The sequence below is a fragment of the Rhinichthys klamathensis genome, unplaced genomic scaffold, assembly GCF_029890125.1.
Source record: "Rhinichthys klamathensis goyatoka isolate OS25496 unplaced genomic scaffold, OSU_Roscu_1.1 h1tg000042l_1, whole genome shotgun sequence".
NCBI classification, from domain to species: Eukaryota; Metazoa; Chordata; class Actinopteri; order Cypriniformes; family Leuciscidae; genus Rhinichthys; species Rhinichthys klamathensis.
In genome coordinates this window covers 3,945,465-3,965,821 of record NW_026606589.1, presented here as the reverse complement: position 1 = coordinate 3,965,821, position 20,357 = coordinate 3,945,465, and the positions used below count along the sequence as shown (strand labels likewise).

The window sequence follows — 20,357 nt, the reverse complement described above, 5'->3', positions numbered from 1 at the left end:
AAAGATAATGAACAAATATTGATATGTTATGAAAGTAACTTACCTGCAGCATGGGAGCGCTAGCTCCGTAGTGTCCGACGTTTTGAGCCATTCCTTCGCACATTGCTTGATTTGTTCCCATCGGAGTTCAGTAAAGGGCTGCGGACCTTCCCGCCATCTTTTCCGACATGAAGAATACACTTTACGGGTGTTAATCGAGCTTGATCGCCGCTATCAGATGAAGATGCGCTGCTTACGTCCTCCTCAATGTTTACATGTGCGTAGTGATATTAGCTTGATTTGGGCTGTGACCTACTTACATTTTCGATGCTGATTGGTTGAAAATCTAGCTAAACAGTTTTATATGTCTCAATACGCAGTCAATATAGTGCGCCAATAAATTACACTTTTCTCATTAACTGCAGGATAATGCGTGGAGAACTTTTTGCTTGGATATCTTTTATTAACGTTGAACATATTGAGCAAAAGAAAATGTAGTGCCCCGTTTGTCGGAACGAAACTGAACGATACAGCTCACGTACAGCGGCCTATTACGAAAGATCCAGTGATCCATGGATATTGATATGCAGCCAGAAATCATTTATATGTGCCTGATTTCGACGCCGGGGAAATACATAAAGCAAATTTGCCTGTGAACGCTTTATATAAATACAATATGTCTAAATCCGGGTGATCACTTATATCAATGTCATATTCATATTATAAACTTGGAAAAGTTTTTTGTCAGTGTTTATTTAAAAACATCCAATTATGCAGAATATACGGTGGTAAATATTTAATTGATAGAGTTGTCAATACAATATATAACAATACAATATATAGGGTATGATTTTACCCCTAAGTTCAGTGTATTGACACAAATCCACCTTTCGCTGCCTGGAATCCAGTTGTCTCTATGAATTGCTTCTCTGTTCTGTAGCTTTCGGCAGTCTGTAAAAATATACCTCAGATTTCTTGTCAAATAGTTGTACAGTCAATCGCAAAGCTCTTTCCCGTTTTAGTTGTGTTTTGTGTGTTTTTCGCGGCATTCACGCTGAAAACCAATGCTGCCGCTCAGTCTTTCTGCCACTCAGTGGGCGTGACCGCAGTCACTCCGGCCGATGGTGATGTCACGCGCATACCCGTTATAGGGTTAATGGTAGGGTTATGGGTGTGATTGGACCATCTAGCTCCACCATTGCGTCAAGCTCCACCCATTGGCTCTGCAGTGAGCATCCGCTCTGTTTAACTGCTCCACAAGACACAATGAACACTTCTTCTTTAAAACCAAAACAATCTGTTACCTTAAATTATATGTTTATCTCTGTAAAGCTGCTTTGAAACAATCCATTGTTAAAAGCGCTATATAAATGAAGATGACTTGACTTCTGAAAAACAAATAATCACTAGCAAATAGGCTACCCAATTTAACACATTTATTTAATAAAACATGATAATGTAATAAAATTAGGGGTGTAACGGTACACAAAAATCACGGTTCGGTACGTACCTCGGTTTTAAAGTCACGGTTCGGTACGTTTTCGATACAGCAAAAAGTAAGAAATGCCAGAGAAACTTCCTATTTGTTAAAAGAAAAAAGATTTTTTAAATAAGTGTGAGTTTTCCTACATCTTGAAACTTTCAGGTTTATAAATGGGTGTCATCTTTGAAGGATGAACAAATAATGTTTTGGTCATCACATTAAAAATAACATTAAATATATGAAGAGTTCAGATGCAAAAGCCATTTGAAATTTTCTTCTAGAATGATCATTTTTATCAAGCTTGTATATTTAAGTTCAGTAATTTCACTTAAATGGCAATGATTACCTATTGTCATTTGAGTGAAATTACTGAACTTAAATATACAAGCTTCATAAAAATGATCATTCTTGAAGAAAATTTCAAATGGCACTTAGAGGCTTTTGCATCTGAACTCTTCATATATTTATTTATTTATATAATATTTGATAATATTTTATAATATTTTGAAGTGCTGGAAAAAGATGTGTGAAGTACTTGAAAGCATTTCACTATTCCAGCCAAACAGTTATGGTGAATGTTGCTGGTCTGTGGACGTAAAGTATTACTAGTTCATTCACGGCACAATATTTCTCCTGGTGTCCACGTCAGCGCTGTTTGATCTAATAGAGATGTACGGTTAATAACGGAGAAATGTGAATGCTTCTCACTAGATCTCGAAAGTACGGAGCCCGGGAAGTCACCTGTGGGGAAAAAAAAAACAATCCGAGGCGACGGTTTTGCAATCCGTCCCCTCAGTTTATAAACTGTTCTCACGAATTCTTAAACTGTTCCCTCGGTTTAACAATTCGTGCCCACGGATTAATAAACCGTACCCACGAGTTCCTAATCCGTGCTCTCAGATTTGTAAACCGTGCCCTCAGTTTTTGCAATCTGTACCCACAAATTCATAAACCGTGCCCACGCTTTCGCAATCCGTACTCACGGGTTTGTAATCCGTACTCACGGGTTTGTGGCTCGTCCCCCAGAGTGTGCCGCGTGATTCAACCAGGCCTCCTGTTTAGATGCGGGATGCATTGTTTTTAAAAGGACTTCAGATACAATATATATATATATATATATATATATATATAACACAAAGTTATAGGCCTATAAAAATAAAACATTCATAAATTGTTTTATGATTAACATATTCCTGTCTTAAGTGAACTCATTTAAAGTTATAAACGCAAATAATAGGCCTAATAATAATAATTAGGCTATTATTATTACATTTAGGCTACATATTTAGATATAAGACGCTTTTATCAAAAAAAGAAACAAAGCAATTCGTCAAATGTCAGTCATAATACAGGTTAGACAATAATACAGGGCTGAGATTATCATAAATAAACACAAGATTTTGACGCATATCCAAGTGTTTGTGCACAAAAAATAAATACCATTGACTTTTTGCCTTTAGCCTATTAAACATTTAAAATTTTCGCAAATTAATATGGAAAAAAAATAGATTTTACTTTCTAAAAACTATATTTTGCCCGCAGTGCTAAATGAGAAGAACATCTCTGGAACCATAAAGAGAGATGATTTATAGGTGATTTATAGGCTAATCATAATAAATGTTTATGAAAAATAACGATGGATTTTTATTGTTTAAATGAACAGTTTTCTAGTGACGGGCTAAACATAGGCCTATCTCCATCTCCGCTGTAAAGGATGCACCTTTAGAGAAATGCAGCTTTCGGATTGTAGGCTATAATCAGACGGTATTTGCTTTCGATTCGAATTTGTTCGTTTAAAAGTGGACATTTCAAGCTTTAAATAGGCTTTTGTCTTAGTTCATATGAGACGCGCTCCGGAGATCATGAAAGCGCGCCTGATTGTTTTATTTTGTCATGTTATTGTGAGTTTACACAAATAAAACTAGTTGCAAATAATGTATTATGTATAATGTATTTTTTCTGTATGACCAGAAATGCTAGATTATTTTAAGTTGTTCCACTGTTGATAGGAACATGCAAGCGTTTGCGGCCGCGGCTCAGTGACATGCAGTGCGCGCTCCACACAAACACTTGGATATGCGTTAAAAACCTGTGTTTGTTTGTTATAATCTTAGCCCATTATTATTGTCTAAGACTGACATTTGACGAATTGCTTTGTTCTTTTTTTTTTTTTTTTTTTTTGTGGATAAAAGCGTCTTCTAAATAGGCCTATGTAGCCTAAATGGATTTGATAGCTAATTATTATTTGCGTTTATTACTATGAATGAGTTCACCGAAGACAGTAATATGTTTAGCCTAACATAAAATAATTTATAACTTATAACCAAATCTTTTACAGTTTTTGAACAGTGTGTTATTATTATTTTATTTATTTTTTTCGCTTATTATACTGAGCTTTTTCCTCTAAAAAATGGACTTTAAAGATAAAAGTAGCCTATAGGCTAAACTCATTTATAAATGCAGTTTTCTTTAGAAAATGCAATAAATTATCCATTTAAAAAAAAGGGTTTTAAAAACAATGCAATGCATCCCGCATCTAAACAGGAGGCCTGGTTGAATCACGCGGCACACTCTGGGGGACGAGCCACAAACCCGTGAGTACGGATTACAAACCCGTGAGTACGGATTGCGAAAGCGTGGGCACGGTTTATGAATTTGTGGGTACAGATTGCAAAAACTGGGGGCACGGTTTACAAATCTGAGAGCACGGATTAGGAACTCGTGGGTACGGTTTATTAATCCGTGGGCACGAATTGTTAAACCGAGGGAACAGTTTAAGAATTCGTGAGTACAGTTTATAAACTGAGGGGACGGATTGCAAAACCGTCGCCTCGGATTGTTTTTTTTTTCCCCCACAGGTGACTTCCCGGGCTCCGTACGAAAGCGATGTTATTACTTCAGTGGCGAATTCAAATGTTTTCTTTACTGGATCTCTTAGCGCTGTGATGTAACAGTGTCGCTTGATCGAGATCGGCTCGCGCTGCACAGATGTTGCTGGTCCGAACTCCGAACTCCGAACTGAGAAACGATCCGTGAAGCACATAATGAGTAGCGCAGTTTCGTTCCGCTTTCATTCCGCTTGCCATTTGATGTTGCGCAACGTTGTGGTGATCGCGCCAGCGCGAATTTTGTCGGCAGGAAAAATGGTCGTTCGGTTTGTATGCGTACCGAACCGGAAGCCTCGAACCGAAACGGTTCAATACGAATACATGTACCGTTACACCCCTAAATAAAATTGCAATTAATCATGCCCTATGACCCAATTATCAATGTTGAAAACTGCTTAATAGTTTTGTGGAAACTATGATTCATTTGGAAACACTTTATTTCAATGGTCCACTTCAGACATTCAACTAATTATAAGAAATTTTGCAACTACGTCTACATGTCAACTAGCTCTCATTAATGTCAACTACGTCAACTTATTCTACAAGCCCTAACCCTAACCTAACAGTCTACTAATACTCTAATGAGGTTTAGTTGACATAGTTAAAAATAGGTCCTTAGTTTGTAGAATGCCTAAAGTCGACCATCGAAATAATTGTAACAATTTTTTTTTTTTTTTTTTTTCAGGATTCTTTGATGAATAGAAAGTTCAACACAATCTTTTGTAACATTATAAATGTCTCTTTACGTCTTGCAATTCTGAGATATAATTGACCGTTCGCAAAGACCCGCCCCCCTTAGTTACTGTCGCTATGTCCGACAAGCTACGCTGCTCTCTCACACACACACACCATGTTCTCACGCAGTGAAAATACATCGCGGACTGACAACACGCTGACAGACAGGACAGACCAGGTTACTTTTCGGTTACTTTTGATATTAAACATTAAACAAAGTCTCACCTTTCAAATTTGGTCATTTGTTTTTAAGAAATGTAAACAATAAATACCGTTTTGTGGCTCTTTAATGTGTCGTGACAGATCGCAGTAGAGCATCAGTTAAAGCTGCTCGTAATCCGATCATCTCTTTCTTCTAGCTCATTTATAGCATCAAATAAACATGAATGAACATAAGAAGGAATGTTGTTTTAACCGCAGAAAGGCATCAGTACATTCCGTTTTTCAAGTTCAAATCCTCCCATGTCAATCTACTAACTCTCCTGACTGCTTTGTCGGACAAAATGGCGGATGGCGAAGTATGATTGGTCAGATCACCTGTCAATCAAGCTCCCTGCGAAGGGTCAATTGCGAGATATAAAGTCGCAATTGCGAGTTGTGAGATAAAAAGTAGCAATTAGATTTTTCATTCTGTGGCGGAAACAAGCTTCCATAGAAATGCTCTGCTTGACCGCATTTGGCATTGCAAAATAAAATAAAATAAACATATACTAGAAGAGTTCCACACTTCAAATAAAAAATATATAATAAAGTTGGCTGGAAAAAAGCCTAGCCAGAAAGTTTGAAATAAAAAGAAAAATTCGAAGTTTAAAGTTTTAAGTTGCCAAAGTGTTCTTGGGGGTTGCTATGATTTTGCAGATAGACAGACAGACAGACAGACAGACAGACAGACAGACAGACAGACAGGCAGGCAGACTGACATTTAATTGTCTAGGGGAAAACATTTCTGTGAAAGACTTTTAATGAGTAGTGCTGGAGCCATGATGGAATGTCACTCCAGTGCAGTAAATTTGAAATGATTTAAATTAAAAGAAGACTTTTAGCCTGACAGCAGTTTGTACCATTATAAATACTCTTTATTCATTTTAAGCTGCTTGTTAAAATTATAATCAGTTGAAATGTGACAAATTACTATGATTGAAATTTAACAAAAACCATTAACTTGCAATGCATGTAATCATCTTTAGACATCCCAGATATCAGCAAATATCAAACGTGTTTATGTTCTGAAGTGTTCTGGAGGTTTTATCTAGTCATGGTCAGGCCGGCATCCAGTCTTTCTGTCATCCAGAGCTGCTGAGTGTGTGTGAGTGTGCAGGGAGAGTTTATGTTGAGATGCTGGAGTAAGCGTTTTCCACCCACAGTGCCTGATGATGCGTCTCTATGCGTCCGTGTTTAATGATGCAGAGATGCTGGAAGCTGCGCTCATGGCTGTCATTGATTCACAAGCTGCGGATGTTTATTATGGAGTCACTAGATCAGTGTGTTTGCATGTGTGGTTGTTGCCAAATGGTAGGTTATAACAAAGGCGTTTAATGTTTTTTAATTATCATTATTATGTATTAATATATCCTTATTAATGATTTTATTATTATTAACATTTTTGTTGTCGTTAAAAGGGTTCCTTCTACATACTCATGGCAATGCCGAAGTGTGTTAACTAATAGATTCTCCTATGCAATACAAATTGTCAGATAAAAACCGATATGAGATATGCATAATGTGTGTGGATTTAGTTTAAAAGGAATCAGCGATGTGGGCTGACGGACAGTGTGTGACGTTAGCTGATCCCATTAGCCTCTCTTCTCACTGTCATCACTATCCTTATCTTTAAACTAGCAAAGGCCAAAAATAGAAAGAAAAATTGCTAATCAGGTTAATTTGCTCTTTTTGAAGTGTAGCAGCCCTCTGGGCACGACTTATTAAAGTTTTAAAACAGAATTAACTCATGCAGCAGGTGATGCTGAACTTTTAATTGCTCATAACAGTGGGCGAGTGCAGTGTTTTTAAAATTCATAAACTGAAATTTTTTTATATATATATATTAGAGAACGTTATAAAACTCTGGACTGAATTTTCACATGTAGATCTGCTTTTCATGCTACCAGACACCCAAACAATTATCAACATGAATGTAATGTATCATGTGTTGAGATAAAGTCAAAAGTGTAGGTATTAACTGGTAAAATATAAATCTGAATTCAGTCATACCTAAAGTGATGGTCATTGCACACAAAACTTGAATCAAGCCCAGGCATATTTTTCAAACATGGTATAGTTTGCTCCATTATTGTTGCATCATAAAAAAAAAAAAAAAAAAAAAAATTACTAACCATTACTAACTATTACTAAAACTATTAAAAACCATGTACAGGAAAGCACTGTTTATGCATGATTATATGTGTGAATATTATATATTTTTATTGATTCATTTATTGATTCATTTATTTCAGAGTTTTGTTTGAGGCGCTTAGTAGTGAGTTATGTCTTCATTCATTCATTCATTCATTCATTCATTCATTCATTCATTCATTCATTCATTCATTCATTCATTCATTCATTCATTCATTCGACAGTTTTGTTTAAGGCACTTAGTAGTGAGTTATCTCTTCATGGGCCTTGACTTGGTCTTCATTATTTATTTGTTTATGAACTTATTAATATATGTATTTTGTGTATCATTTATTTATTTATTTAATATGTATTTATTCATTAATTTCAGAATAGCATATTCTGTCTTGATAATCTATAAATCGCGTTCCCGGGGCCGGGGTTTATGTAAATGTTAGGGTTAGTGGTGTCACTAACCCGGGAGGAAGCTTGTGTTGTCCCTACAACCGTTTGTTGTAGTCCTTAAAAAGCAATTTCTTTAAAAGAAACAATTCTTTGCATGAACTTTGAGCGTCGTCATTTTGCAGATGTTGTTTATGCTCAAACAGCAACATTACACACTTACTAAAGTTAGAAGAGTGAAATCATAATCAACCACCCTTTTAAATGCAAGTAACACATAATGTAATATAAAATTAAGTGTCATTATAATACTGTATGTGTTATTTTATGCAATTGTTGTTATTAAATTTATGGAGAGCTTTGTTAATCAGGCCAATAAGAGACTATTAACTACAATTATTCCTTTTTTTCTTCAAATGTGTCAACAAAAATGTCTACAAAAAAAAGGAATAAAATTGATCAGGTAAAAACTATATGGACACTGGTTCATTTGGTTAATCGCCCCTAGCAGCGAACCATTGACATTTCTAAACATTATGAAGCTACAAATCATGCTACATATCCGAATCACAGTTTAGAAACAAAATGATTCTCAAAGATTCACAAAAGCCTCATCGGTAGGCTATACATTACATTCGCATTGGCAGCAGCTTTTTACGGTTTTACGGCATCAAATTGGGATCAGTTCATGAGATCGGTCAAATTTAGTGACTACTGATCGAGTCATAGAATGTGATTATCGGCCGATTCCGATATGCAACCGATCGATCGAAGTAGCTGTGGCTGCTATACCATTAGGTGAATTTTTTTTTTTTCATGCCTATTAATATGGGATCATTGATGTCAGGTTTTTTTGCCTCTAAATGCTACATCAAACCGATACCAAGCTGTGGTTTTACATGTAGGGCAGGCAGTGTCTCCCTGTTTAAATGGGCAGTTCTTTGCCAGAATTGTCAATTGCCAACAGTCAAAAGTCTGACTGCAGGAGACTATGTTACCAGTAAAGTTCACTCTAGTGCTGGTGGCTTTACGCGGTCAGTTCTTGAAAACGGCAGGAAATGTAATTATCTGTAATGTAAACAATTATAGATTGTAGTAGATGTTCTGCCCACACAAACACAGAGCCATTAGGTTCACATCACCCTGCAGAACAAGAACGTACGTGTGTGTGTGTGTGTGTGTGTGTGTGTGTGTGTCTGTTATTTCCCGGGTTGTGGGCCTTTCTCATAATTTCTCCAGTGTCTCTTCAGTTTGCTTATTGCTTTGTCCCCCCCCCCCCCCCCCCCCCTCTCTCTCTCTCTCTCTCTGTCTCTCTCTCTCGTTTCTGTGTTTATTAGCACATTATCTCCCTTGGAGGCTCTGTGTACCACAGACTCCCACAGCCCAGTCAGATCATTTTAGCCCTTTATTTGTGTTTGGAGGACTGACAGCAGTTGCATCGGCAGATCATTCTGTCTGTTTACTGACTGCATGCATGTTGAAATATAGATATATTGAGTATGCATGCACTTTGGAGCCTGTCATGGGTGCATGGGGTATATGTATGTGATCTAATTGCAACTTTTTTCAGTTGAATACAGTTTTTTGATTTTATTGATTGTGCGGCAGCTCGACTTCGTAAAATCAAAATGTATTTATTTATTAATTATTTGCTTGCTTTCATATTTGATAATTGCATGCAAACCAATTCTGTAAACCAATTATGTTTCTGGATTTATGGATGAGCAATTACTGGATTGAAAACAGTTTGATGTAGTGATGTTACTTGTTTTTTCTCGGGATGGTGTGGATCTGTACTTTATAATGCAACCCTTCCATTTCACCATTTTAAAGAGGATCTATTATGCTGTTTTTTTGGGCTTTTTTTTTACATGTTCAACTTTCTTTAGTGTGTAATGTTGCTGTATGACGATGAAAAAGTTCTGCTAACACAACACACTGATCCGCCGGCCAATCAAAGCAAGGAGGGAGAGGCTTCATAGAGACTAAACATATATATATATATATATATATATATATATATATATATATATATGTATATTTAAAAGTATCACGAAATGTAAATTAATCTCAAAATGTATTAATATTTTTAATATGCATAATACTTTAAAAAAAAACACTCAACTGAAAGAAAAAAAGGGGAAAAATAATTTAGTAACTAAAATAACAAACTAAAACTTAAATAAAAAATAATTTACATATTTTAAAGCACACAACAAAATAATTCAAAATATTAATACAAAATATTATAGTATCTCAGTGATTCTAAAATAACTCTAATGTGGATGTTTCTGCATATTGTACAGAAGTAAAGTGTGGGTTGTTGTTACTATAGACATTTGTGGTTGTTTATTTCTTTCACGGATGTAGATTGGAAGGTGTGGTTACCATAGTAACATGTCTGGTATAATAGCAGTTGGCAGTGAGATCATATTTTTTGCGCTTGAACATTTAATAATAATTGTCACAACCGGTAGCAATTTAGGTGAAAAAGGGATCTATTTGCAGCCGTTTAAAGGTTTATTTAGAAAGAACTAGAAACAAAACGCTCTTCACTATCAAACAAGAACAAAACAACCGGGTATAACGCAATGAGAACTGACCATGAACTGAATAAAACACAGAGTTTCAAATAAATGTCTCCAGCAGAATATAACTGTGTGATTTTGTATCTGTGGGACACTGCTTGCTTGATTTCATTTGAACAGTTTGCTGCTAGATAAATGTCACTACTTTTACTGATTAAATATTTATTTCTGATCATAATTACAGAAAAAGTGTACTTTTCTGATTGAAATCTCATTTGTTGTGTTCTCACTCAAATTTTTCCTGATTCCAGAATCTTCCTCCTCGGGAAACGTCTTAATGGACACAACAACAACACGCACCACAACTCGCCCCGTTACCGTCACCATGACGACCACTTCCACCTCCACTTCCACCACAACCACCACCACAACCAAATCACCCGGCACGACGACGACGCCGCCGGTCACACGGAGCACAACGACAGACCGCCAGCCTCTTCCCGAGGCCTCCATGCGCTCCGTCCCTTCCTCTGTCCTGCCCAATATCGCTGTGGAGTTCTGCAGCCCCATCACCGACTCCACCCTCACCTGGCCCAAAACACGACAGGGTCAGGTTGCCAAGCAACCGTGCCCGCCTGGAACCATCGGTAAGTTGCTTTTCAAGGAATCACCTAGCAACAGTCCTGTTTCTGCACATCATTTTAAATGTTCATATTTTTTTCTTGACTTAAAATAGCTTGAATGTAACTCTACAGCCTTCCTTAATGCAGGATACGCTCATCTGTGAATATGCAAATTAGGCTACGCTCACACTGTCAGTCCAAATCTGATTCTTTTTGTATCCAATTTTGGTTTGATCCTAAATTTTGCTATAATATTATACTGCTTTGATCAGTTTACTTTTTGCAACGGTTGCCGTTTTCTACATTATATATAGTGTTGTTTTTGGTGAATTGCATTGAAAACCGTTAGGGGGTGTTTGACCTGCAATTGTAATAATTAATGATAATTGTTGTTATTATTATTTCACAAAAACAGTCTATATTGTCCCCTGTTTTTTAATTCATAGATATGCATTTACATTTAATCGTTTAGCAGATGCTTTTATCCAAAGTGAATTACTAATGATGAGAACAACAGAAGCAATCAAACCAACAATAGGGGACCAACAGTAGCACAGTACATGTAGCAAGGTTTTCATTTATTTCTGTATTTATTTTTAACCCTTATGTTGTGTTCAGGTCATTTTGACCCGGAAATAATTTTCTTTTTCCTGAAAATGTTATTTAATATTATTACAATGGACTAAAACTTACTGACTTCGCTCACACAGGGTATAACTACTTCCCAAAATTGTGGAGTGTAATTTGTGTAAACTTTTTAGGATTTTTTTTTCTTTTTCTCCTGATCAGAATCCAAGCTACAAAAAAAACAGCTATAAATCTCTCGCCACGCCACACCATCACCAAATATTAGACTCAATCCCCCCGCCAACCCGTCCTCCCTAGGACCGGCCCTGCACCATCATAGATAATAACACGTGAGATTTCAATAATATTTTGACCTCTGAACTAGGTTTCCATTTCAGAAATCTGGTCACCTTAACCATGAACGTGCTAGCAATCATGTAGTGACTCCTTGACCAGTTTTTACAAAGCAAATAAACCCGCGTTACTACATGTTTAACACCTTGTTTTGGTAACCCGGGTGTGTTTGGATTGTATTTTTTTCTCTCAGTGGTTATTAGTCAATCTCTGGATGTGCAGCAGACACACAGCGTGAGCACAAATAACACAAACGCTGCACATGCATCAAACACACCACAGCTCGCCGAAAAACATCCTCCCTTCACTCTCTCTCGTTCTCTTTCTTTTTGTCATCTTCTTTCACCTCTGTCTGACACTCTGTTTCCTCTGGTTTTCTTTCCCTAAATTATATTTCCCCTCATTTCTCTTGCTGCATTCTGCTCACATCAAAACATTTCCAGTCCTCCCGACTGCAGACTGGCTGGTTTCCATGGTTTCGGGTGATTGGCAGTTTCTTCATGATTAGTTGTTTGTTCTTGAAGTTTTCAAAGCGCCAGACTGGAGCTGTGCAGTTTGAGGATTTGTCCTCTGGACATTTCTCAGAGTAACACGTGTCACATTCACATGTTCCTAAACTCATTAATCAAAACAACTGCAACAAAAATACTGGCATTTTATTGATCTTTAAAAACAACAACAACAACAACAATATATACACTACCATTAATACTTTTATTCAGCAAGGATTATTTAAATTCATCAAAAGTGAGAGTAAAAACTTTTCTATTTAACATTTCATTTGCTTTTGTTCCTCTCTTGTAAGTCTCTTAATAAAAGCTTCTACTAAATTATTGTAAATGTAAAAGCAAATCCGTAAATGTGAAAAAAAATATAAAATAAAATAAAAAATAAAAGCATAAACAAAATTATGTTACACAATTTGTATAAATTACTGTATATTGCATGAATCTAAAAGTATATGCATAAATGGAAATAAATACATCCATATATTGTAATACAATTAAAAGCAAATAAGTTATGTAAAAAAATCAATAAATGTAAATGTAAAAACAATAAATAAATAAATAAATCAATTCTTAAATAAATAAATAGTGAAATAAATAAATTAAAATTATATAAAAGCAAAAAAGTAATGTAAAACAATTAGCATAAATTGCTGTATATTGCACAAATCTTAAAGTAAATGCATAAATGTAAATTAATTCATTAATAGATTATAATAAAATTAAAAGCAAAAAAAGTTATGAACAATAATTTGCTATTTTTACAAGGATTAATACATTCAACATTGCCCTATATGTAGACTAATGGGCTTTATGATTTGGCAGAGATTTTTTTTTTAAATATTTTTTATTGTTATCATATTAATAATGCATGTATTTCTTTATTGAACATTGGTGTCTTTAATCAAATTTCTGTTGCCAGTGTTTTTGTTGAGTCTGGCAGCAGCAGGACATCTGGAGTGTGTGATTGTGTGTGTCTTTGAGTGATCGCACCTGAGTGCTGATAGAGTCACCCGAGTGGAAGAATATGACATTTTTTCCCCCGTTCTGTCCTTCTAATTAGAGCTGAGAATGAGATGTCTCCCTCCACGAGCATTAATTGACCTTTACCACTGCACTCTAGGGAACACACACACACACACACACACATGCTGCAGTGATTTTATCTCCATCAGAGGAAGTAATAATTACACATTCTTTTATGATCACAGACGTTTGATCACAGTGTTTCTTGTCATCTCTGGATAAAGCAGTGAAGGACGGGACTCTTTTAATGTTAATATGCATGTGTTTACGTTCCTATAACAAAGCATGATATGAACACACAACAGTGATAGGCAGAAATGTCTCATTTCTCTGTGCAGGGACGACCATGTTTGCCTGCCAGGGGCCCGAGGGACTGTGGGACCAGCAGGGGCCCGACCTCAGCAACTGCACCTCCACATGGGTCAACATCATCAACCAGAAGGTTTAAGAAACACACACACACACACAATATAATAATAACAATTATTAGTAATATTATTATTAATAACTGTTATTATTATTTATAATTTTTTAAGCTATATCGGGGCTAGAGTTTTTATCTTAGTGATTTTGTATCCCTAAAACTGCGTCCCAATATCCTTATGGTTAAATTGACTGTAAATAAACTTTTTAAGCTTATAGCCTTGATGTTTACATCCCTGAGAAACTTTGATCTAAAATGACTTTCATGGTACACTGTACATGGTATCGCTCATGGATTTACTGGGAATCAAGTGACCCATGACCTTGGTGTTGTTTATCGTCAGGCTCTACTGTTTGAGCTACAGGAACACTAACACCTATTCTAACACCTTCAGTTTTGCTGACTGTCAGAAAGCTACATTTTCATGCAGCATTATCATTTTAGTAGATCAGTTCATTCAGATGGTTCATGTAAATGAACCAGATAAAAAAACAAACATTCAAAAAAAAAATTGTTAAAGGCGATGTGTGCAATTTGTCCTATGTCAAACAAGTTCTCTTACAGTATGCCAGCTTAATACGCAAAGACAATGGTGACTAAGCAAATTGTTGGTTGAACCCCCTGAAAAGTATTACAATGTGTCCACACACACACGCACACATTCACTCCAGTTTGTGTGATGAGAGTTGACTCAGTGTTCACTGTGTGTGTGTGTGTGTGTGTGTGTGTGTGTGTGTGTGTGTGTGTGTTGTAGATCAGAGCTGGTGAACCTGCTGCCATAATCTCCCGTGAGCTTTCCGAGCAGACCAAGGGCCACATGCATGCGGGGGACATCACCTACACCGTACGGGCCATGGGTCACCTCATCGACCTGCTGGACATCCAGCTCCGGAATCTCACCCCTGGGGGAAAAGACAGCGCCGCCCGGAGCCTCAACAAGGTACTGTGTGTATCATACAACAACAAAATATCAAATAAACTCAGCATTTATCAGTCAAATGTCAAGTCAAGTCAAATTTATTTCTATTACGCTTTTCACAATTGTTCCAAAGCAGCTTTACAGAAAATCTTGGTGATGTTGATGTAATGTACATCTAGCCTGTTGTTATCTCAGAATAAACCCCCGACAGGGTGATGAGGACACCGGCGCAAAGCGTTGTTATATATAACACATTTAATCTTTGTTATAATGAGAGGATTTGCTAGCGTGAAGGACCCCCTCAAAAACACCTGAGTTTTTGTTCAGTGCTAACTTAAACACCTCTGATTGGCCATTGCGTTCAAGAAATCAACAGATATGCTTGTGATTGGCTACATTTCTCAACACTGCAAAACACGCTGTAAAAAGAAAACCCGTGACACTCTCCAAAGCGCAAACATGATACACACTGCATCGTTTGCCAAATTTGTTTAGCCAATAAGATATTATTACAGAGAAAACCGATCCTAAACCAGCAGCTATGGGCAGATTTTCCCTCTAAAAGCAATCAGAAGCAGCAACAAACAGTGGTTTGAGTGAGAACATTCCACGTTAGTCTCAAGTCCGTGTCCAGTGGAAGGCTAAACAGAGGTAATAGTTTTACATTTTGTGACAGTTTTGCTGTATAGTGCTGTATATATCGTGAGTATACTATATGTATGTGGATAAAGTTGGATATAATATACAACTTTATATATAGAGCTGTGCGATAATACAGTTTAAATATTTGCAATGATTAGTCATTTATAAATAGAAATGTTAATTTGGATTCAACATGACCACTAGTCTTTCTGGTCCAGATTATTGATTATAGGCATAGCATATGAAATTTAACACATAGAAAGAGAAAGTCTGGACAACAATTAAACATTGTTTATTTTGTTTTTATGTGGCATATAGTAATTGAGGATAACACAACAATACACTGCCGTTCAACAAAGCGGTGGTTTCTAAAAAATGGTTGTGCAAAAAAAGAGTGTAAAATGTGTGTAGTCTTTGAGGTCAGAACATATGTCCATTCCGGACTGATTATTTCACGGACAAACAAGGCAGAATAGTAATGGATGTACAGTTAGTCAGTACATTATCACAAAAATAAACCCTGACTGGATGATCGAGACCCTGGTGCAAAGCTCATTACACAGCTACTTACCAGATAAATAAATAAAGGGCATGAAATATTGATCTGAGTTGAAATTATTCTGTTATGTGAGAAGAAAGAGAGCACAGAGTGTGCAGTAGCAATGAATACCATCTCTGCTTCATGTTGGAGTCCTGATCAATCTGTCAGTATTTATGACTTGCATTATCCTGCTTATTACACGGCCACTTAAAGGTGCACTCAGACATTTTTTTCTCATTAGTGAAGGAAGCAACTTTGGTTCTCTTATTTGTAAAACAGTGAAAACATACAAAACTCTAAAAATGCATTTACACTGCAGATGCCCAATTCCAATTTGTTGACTATATCCGATTTTTTTGAAGACCAGCTTACATCTTCTTTTCAAAGAGATCCATATCCGATGTCTGCATTTGCACTATACACTTGGCGAAACAACCCAAGGTAGTCGTCTGACCCGGATAAGCTTAGGCCGAAAAAGAAGTAAAACGGCGTGATCTACAATGGACGCAGATGAAATGATAATACAAGCTTTTTCCTTTCCACACCATCTTTAAAGGTCACTTTCTCATTGCCCCAAAGGCTCAAAAGATAAAACTTCAGCATAAATCCACTGGGTTGAGCCTTCGTCCTTCATTGCGCCATTGAAAAGAGTCATGTGATGGCTGTTGGTGTCCACCTAAGTTGACATCATTCGCCACTGTCGCTTTCCAATGACGTATAAACTCGCTTTGACAGGGGAATCTGATCTGTCCTCTTACATGGCAGACGCAAATAAATGTATCTGGTACATATCAGATTTATTTCCACATATGAATAAGGCCAGAAACTGATCTGAGAATATCGGAATCCATGTGTTTTTTTTTTTCCTGCTTCCACGTTTGTGGGTCATATCCGATCTGTATATGACGTATTGGTGTATATGACTTTCTTCTTTCAGACGAATACAATTGGAGATATATTAAAACATGTCTTGGCTCTTCCAAGCTTTATAATGGCAGTGAATGGAGGATGAGATTTTGAAGCCCAAAAAAGCATATCCATCCATCATAAAAGTTCTCCACACGACTCCAGTGGTTTAATAAAGGCCTTCTGAATCGAAGCAATGCGTTTGTGTAAGGAAAATATCCATATTTAAAACTTTATAAGCTAAAATAACTAGCTTATGAATCTCATAAGCATCGTGGAAGACGCCCTTTGAAGCTAAACACAGACGTGTATGGTTGCAAGCCACAGCATGATGGACCCTGTGACGATTAGTCTACTTTTAAAGCATTAATTTGATGTAAACAATAGGTCTACATAATATTCACATATGCACAAGGGACATAATGTATTAGCCCTAACATTTAATAACATTTTTATATCACAGTTCTGACTTGGAATTTATAACTTGCAATTGCGAGTTTATACAATTCCGAAACAAAACAAAAAAAACACAATTGCAGGACATAAACTCGCAACTCTGAGGAAAGAAGATAGAATAACGAGTTTATATCTCGTAATTCTGATTCTTCTTCTCAAAAATGTGAGATATAATCTCGGAATGACCTTTTTTATTCTTTCATTCTGTGGCTTCTATAGACTGCTACGATCATTTTCTGCCACCAGGTAGGCTCCGCCCACAAAAACCTCATCACAACACCTAAATGGTGATGTTAGCATGTTTCTAAACTAATAACACAACGCACTTAGCAAATATTGCGTAAAATTGTCCCTTTTAATCAATCGTTTACAGAATTGAATGAAAATCCAGGTGTTCTCTTGCATATCCAGCCAAAGTGCTGCTAATTTAGCAGAATATCCTTGAAAACTTGCCATCAAGTGCATTTGAATGACTTACAAAGACTCAATGCCAAATCTCACAAGCGTTGTCAAATACAGTACTTTTCTCTTACTCAGAAATGTACATTGAATTCAACATGGCAACTTGTATATTGCGTCCAGGTGGACATAAAAAAAACTTTACCTTGAATAAACTGGGTAAAAGCCAGCCAATCAGATTAAGAGCTGGTGGAGTTTGTGCATTTTACATGCAAAATGCATCAAACTGTTCTTAGACGTGCCGCCTGAGTCTGAAAATCAAACTAGTTTGATGTATCCGGACTCCATTGGACGTCATGACACATAGTCTAGACCAGTTTAGACGTGATACTGAGTCAGTGTCTGACAATGGTTTGGAAACGCTAATCATAACTTATTGTTATTATTTTTTTACTTTACCAGAAGAAAAAGAGAAATTGACTGAAAGAGTGAGCAAGATAAAGCGTGAATGAGAAACTTCCTCTTTCATGCAGTCAGTATGGAGAGCAGGAGGAGGAGAGCAGTGGGTGTTTTTTTAATGATGTCCGTGTTTGTCAGGATGAATGATCCCCTGTGTTTCTCCTCGCAGTCAGCCGTCCGTTTAAAAATAGGTTTTACTCGGGCGAAGAAAAACTCTCACCATCCTGAGCCTCCAATCGCTCTGAGGACATTATGCGGCATGAATAATCACCGCCGTTATTAAAGTTTCCGTGGAGTTAAAGAGGTTCGCTTTGACGTTATTTTCTCCAGACCTGCGTGCTGTTTGTCGTCACACACTGACGTCTAGATCAGACACTCGGTGAACAAAGACGATTTATTTAGGCATTGTGTGCGAGGGCAGGTGTGTATTAATATTACACAGGGTCCTAAATTAACAATCCAAGTGGCAATCAAATTTGGTTTCAGTGAGAAAATAAAATATAAGGCGATAACTTTAGGAATTGCAACATTCGCAAACCATGCAATTAATTACAATGTTCCAACCCTAAACATATTATATTCAGACAAACTTTAGAGACCCTTTATGCAAGCAAGTGCTCAAGTTACAAAAGACCAACTCAAACTGAAAAAAAAAATAAAAAATCTCAAATTAAAGACCAAAATATATATTTAACAATATAAAAATATACAGTACTCTTAAAAAAAATGAGTGTATGATAGGGCCCCTGGTCTTACAACACATGAAGTGACCAGGTCCCTCCTCAGAATTGCCATTGTTTTCTGTAAAATAACATAATTTTTTTAATTGTTTGCTTTTTCCACACACTTTTATCTAGGTCAGACAAGTGACTAGGTTGCACTAAATGCATTGATCAGTCCATGCATTTCCTGGGATTCAAACCCAAGACCTTGGTGCTTCTAGCGGCAGGCTGTGTCTTGCGCTACAGGAACGCTCAAAATTAATTAACTTGGCTTTTAAGACTGTAATTTTCAGATTGGGAAGCCCAACCGTGGAACACAAACACCTGTTTTAACGCATCCTCTGCGAAATTCACACTTTCTTTCCACCCACATTTCTGCAAACTTCACTTTCCACTGCAGCAGTGATCAGTGAGCGTCACACTCACACCTTTTGACGGAGGCCGTCACACTCCCCTCGCCTTCATGCTAATTAATCGAAGCGGTAATTTTAAACCCAATCTGCCTTTGAATTTCACAGCTGGTTGATTTAAGCTGTGAATGCAGAGTTAGAGCTTCAGACTCAGCCACAGAGAATACAGAGATCACTGATTTAAAACATCTCTCTTCAAAATCTAGTGAGCCATCTATTGGCACTAAATCCAACCGCATAAGTGAGGGAAATGTGCAACATTTGCAGCGGCTTGTGCAAAATATTGAACAAAAGGACACTAGAGACTCTGAGACTTAGCTAACAATATGATACAAACAAATATTTTAATTACATGCATCTATTCTTATTGATCCTTTTCAGTGTTGAATTCAGTGTTAAATTTGTATTTTTTTATATATTATTATAGTGTTTATTAATATTTTGAATTAGCTTTTATTTTTACATTTTCAATTTTCATTTTAATTTGAGTTTGTTTTGATCATTTTTGTTGTATGATTGTCATTTTTTATTTGTTTTTATATTGTTATTTAGCATTTATTTTATTTTGGTTTTTGTTTTAGTAATTGTAGTACTTAAACTTCATTTTCTTTTTTTAAAAAATTTTTTAAAAGTTTTAATTCAATGGAATGTCATTAAAATGTTTTTTTAACTATTCTATGTTGAAATCAGTGATATTTTAGTATTATTTATATTCTAATATGGTGTTTATTGATATTTCAAATTAGATTTTTGCATTTTCAGTTTTCATTTTAATTTTAGTTTGTTTTTAGTAATTTTGTTATATGATTGTGTTATTATTTATTATTATTTTTATTTAGTTAACTTATTTTTGTTTCAGTTTTAGTAATTTAATGCATTTAGTAATTTTTGCATTTCAATTGATTTAATTTCAGTTAGTTACCATCTAATATTTATTTCAGATTTATTTCAAAATGATTTTTCATAGTTTGAGTTAAGAATAACAACACTGATTCAAATGACACATGCATTTATAATCATTCTCCATGTTCAAAATAGCATACTAACATACATTCAA

At 36.1% G+C, this 20,357-nt stretch overlaps 1 protein-coding gene across 37 annotated transcripts in view; it reads left to right on the top strand.

The window, feature by feature from the left end:
• The window catches only part of LOC130082286 (adhesion G protein-coupled receptor L3-like), a 357,233-nt gene that overhangs the window by 242,094 nt on the left and 94,782 nt on the right, over window positions 1-20,357 (top strand). For all 37 annotated transcript variants that reach the window (XM_056247124.1, XM_056247125.1, XM_056247121.1 and 34 more), the window contains 3 exons: window positions 10,658-10,993; window positions 13,761-13,864; window positions 14,601-14,786. In XM_056247124.1, coding sequence (XP_056103099.1) covers window positions 10,658-10,993; window positions 13,761-13,864; window positions 14,601-14,786 — 626 coding nt within the window. The remainder of the gene's footprint in view (window positions 1-10,657; window positions 10,994-13,760; window positions 13,865-14,600; window positions 14,787-20,357) is intronic.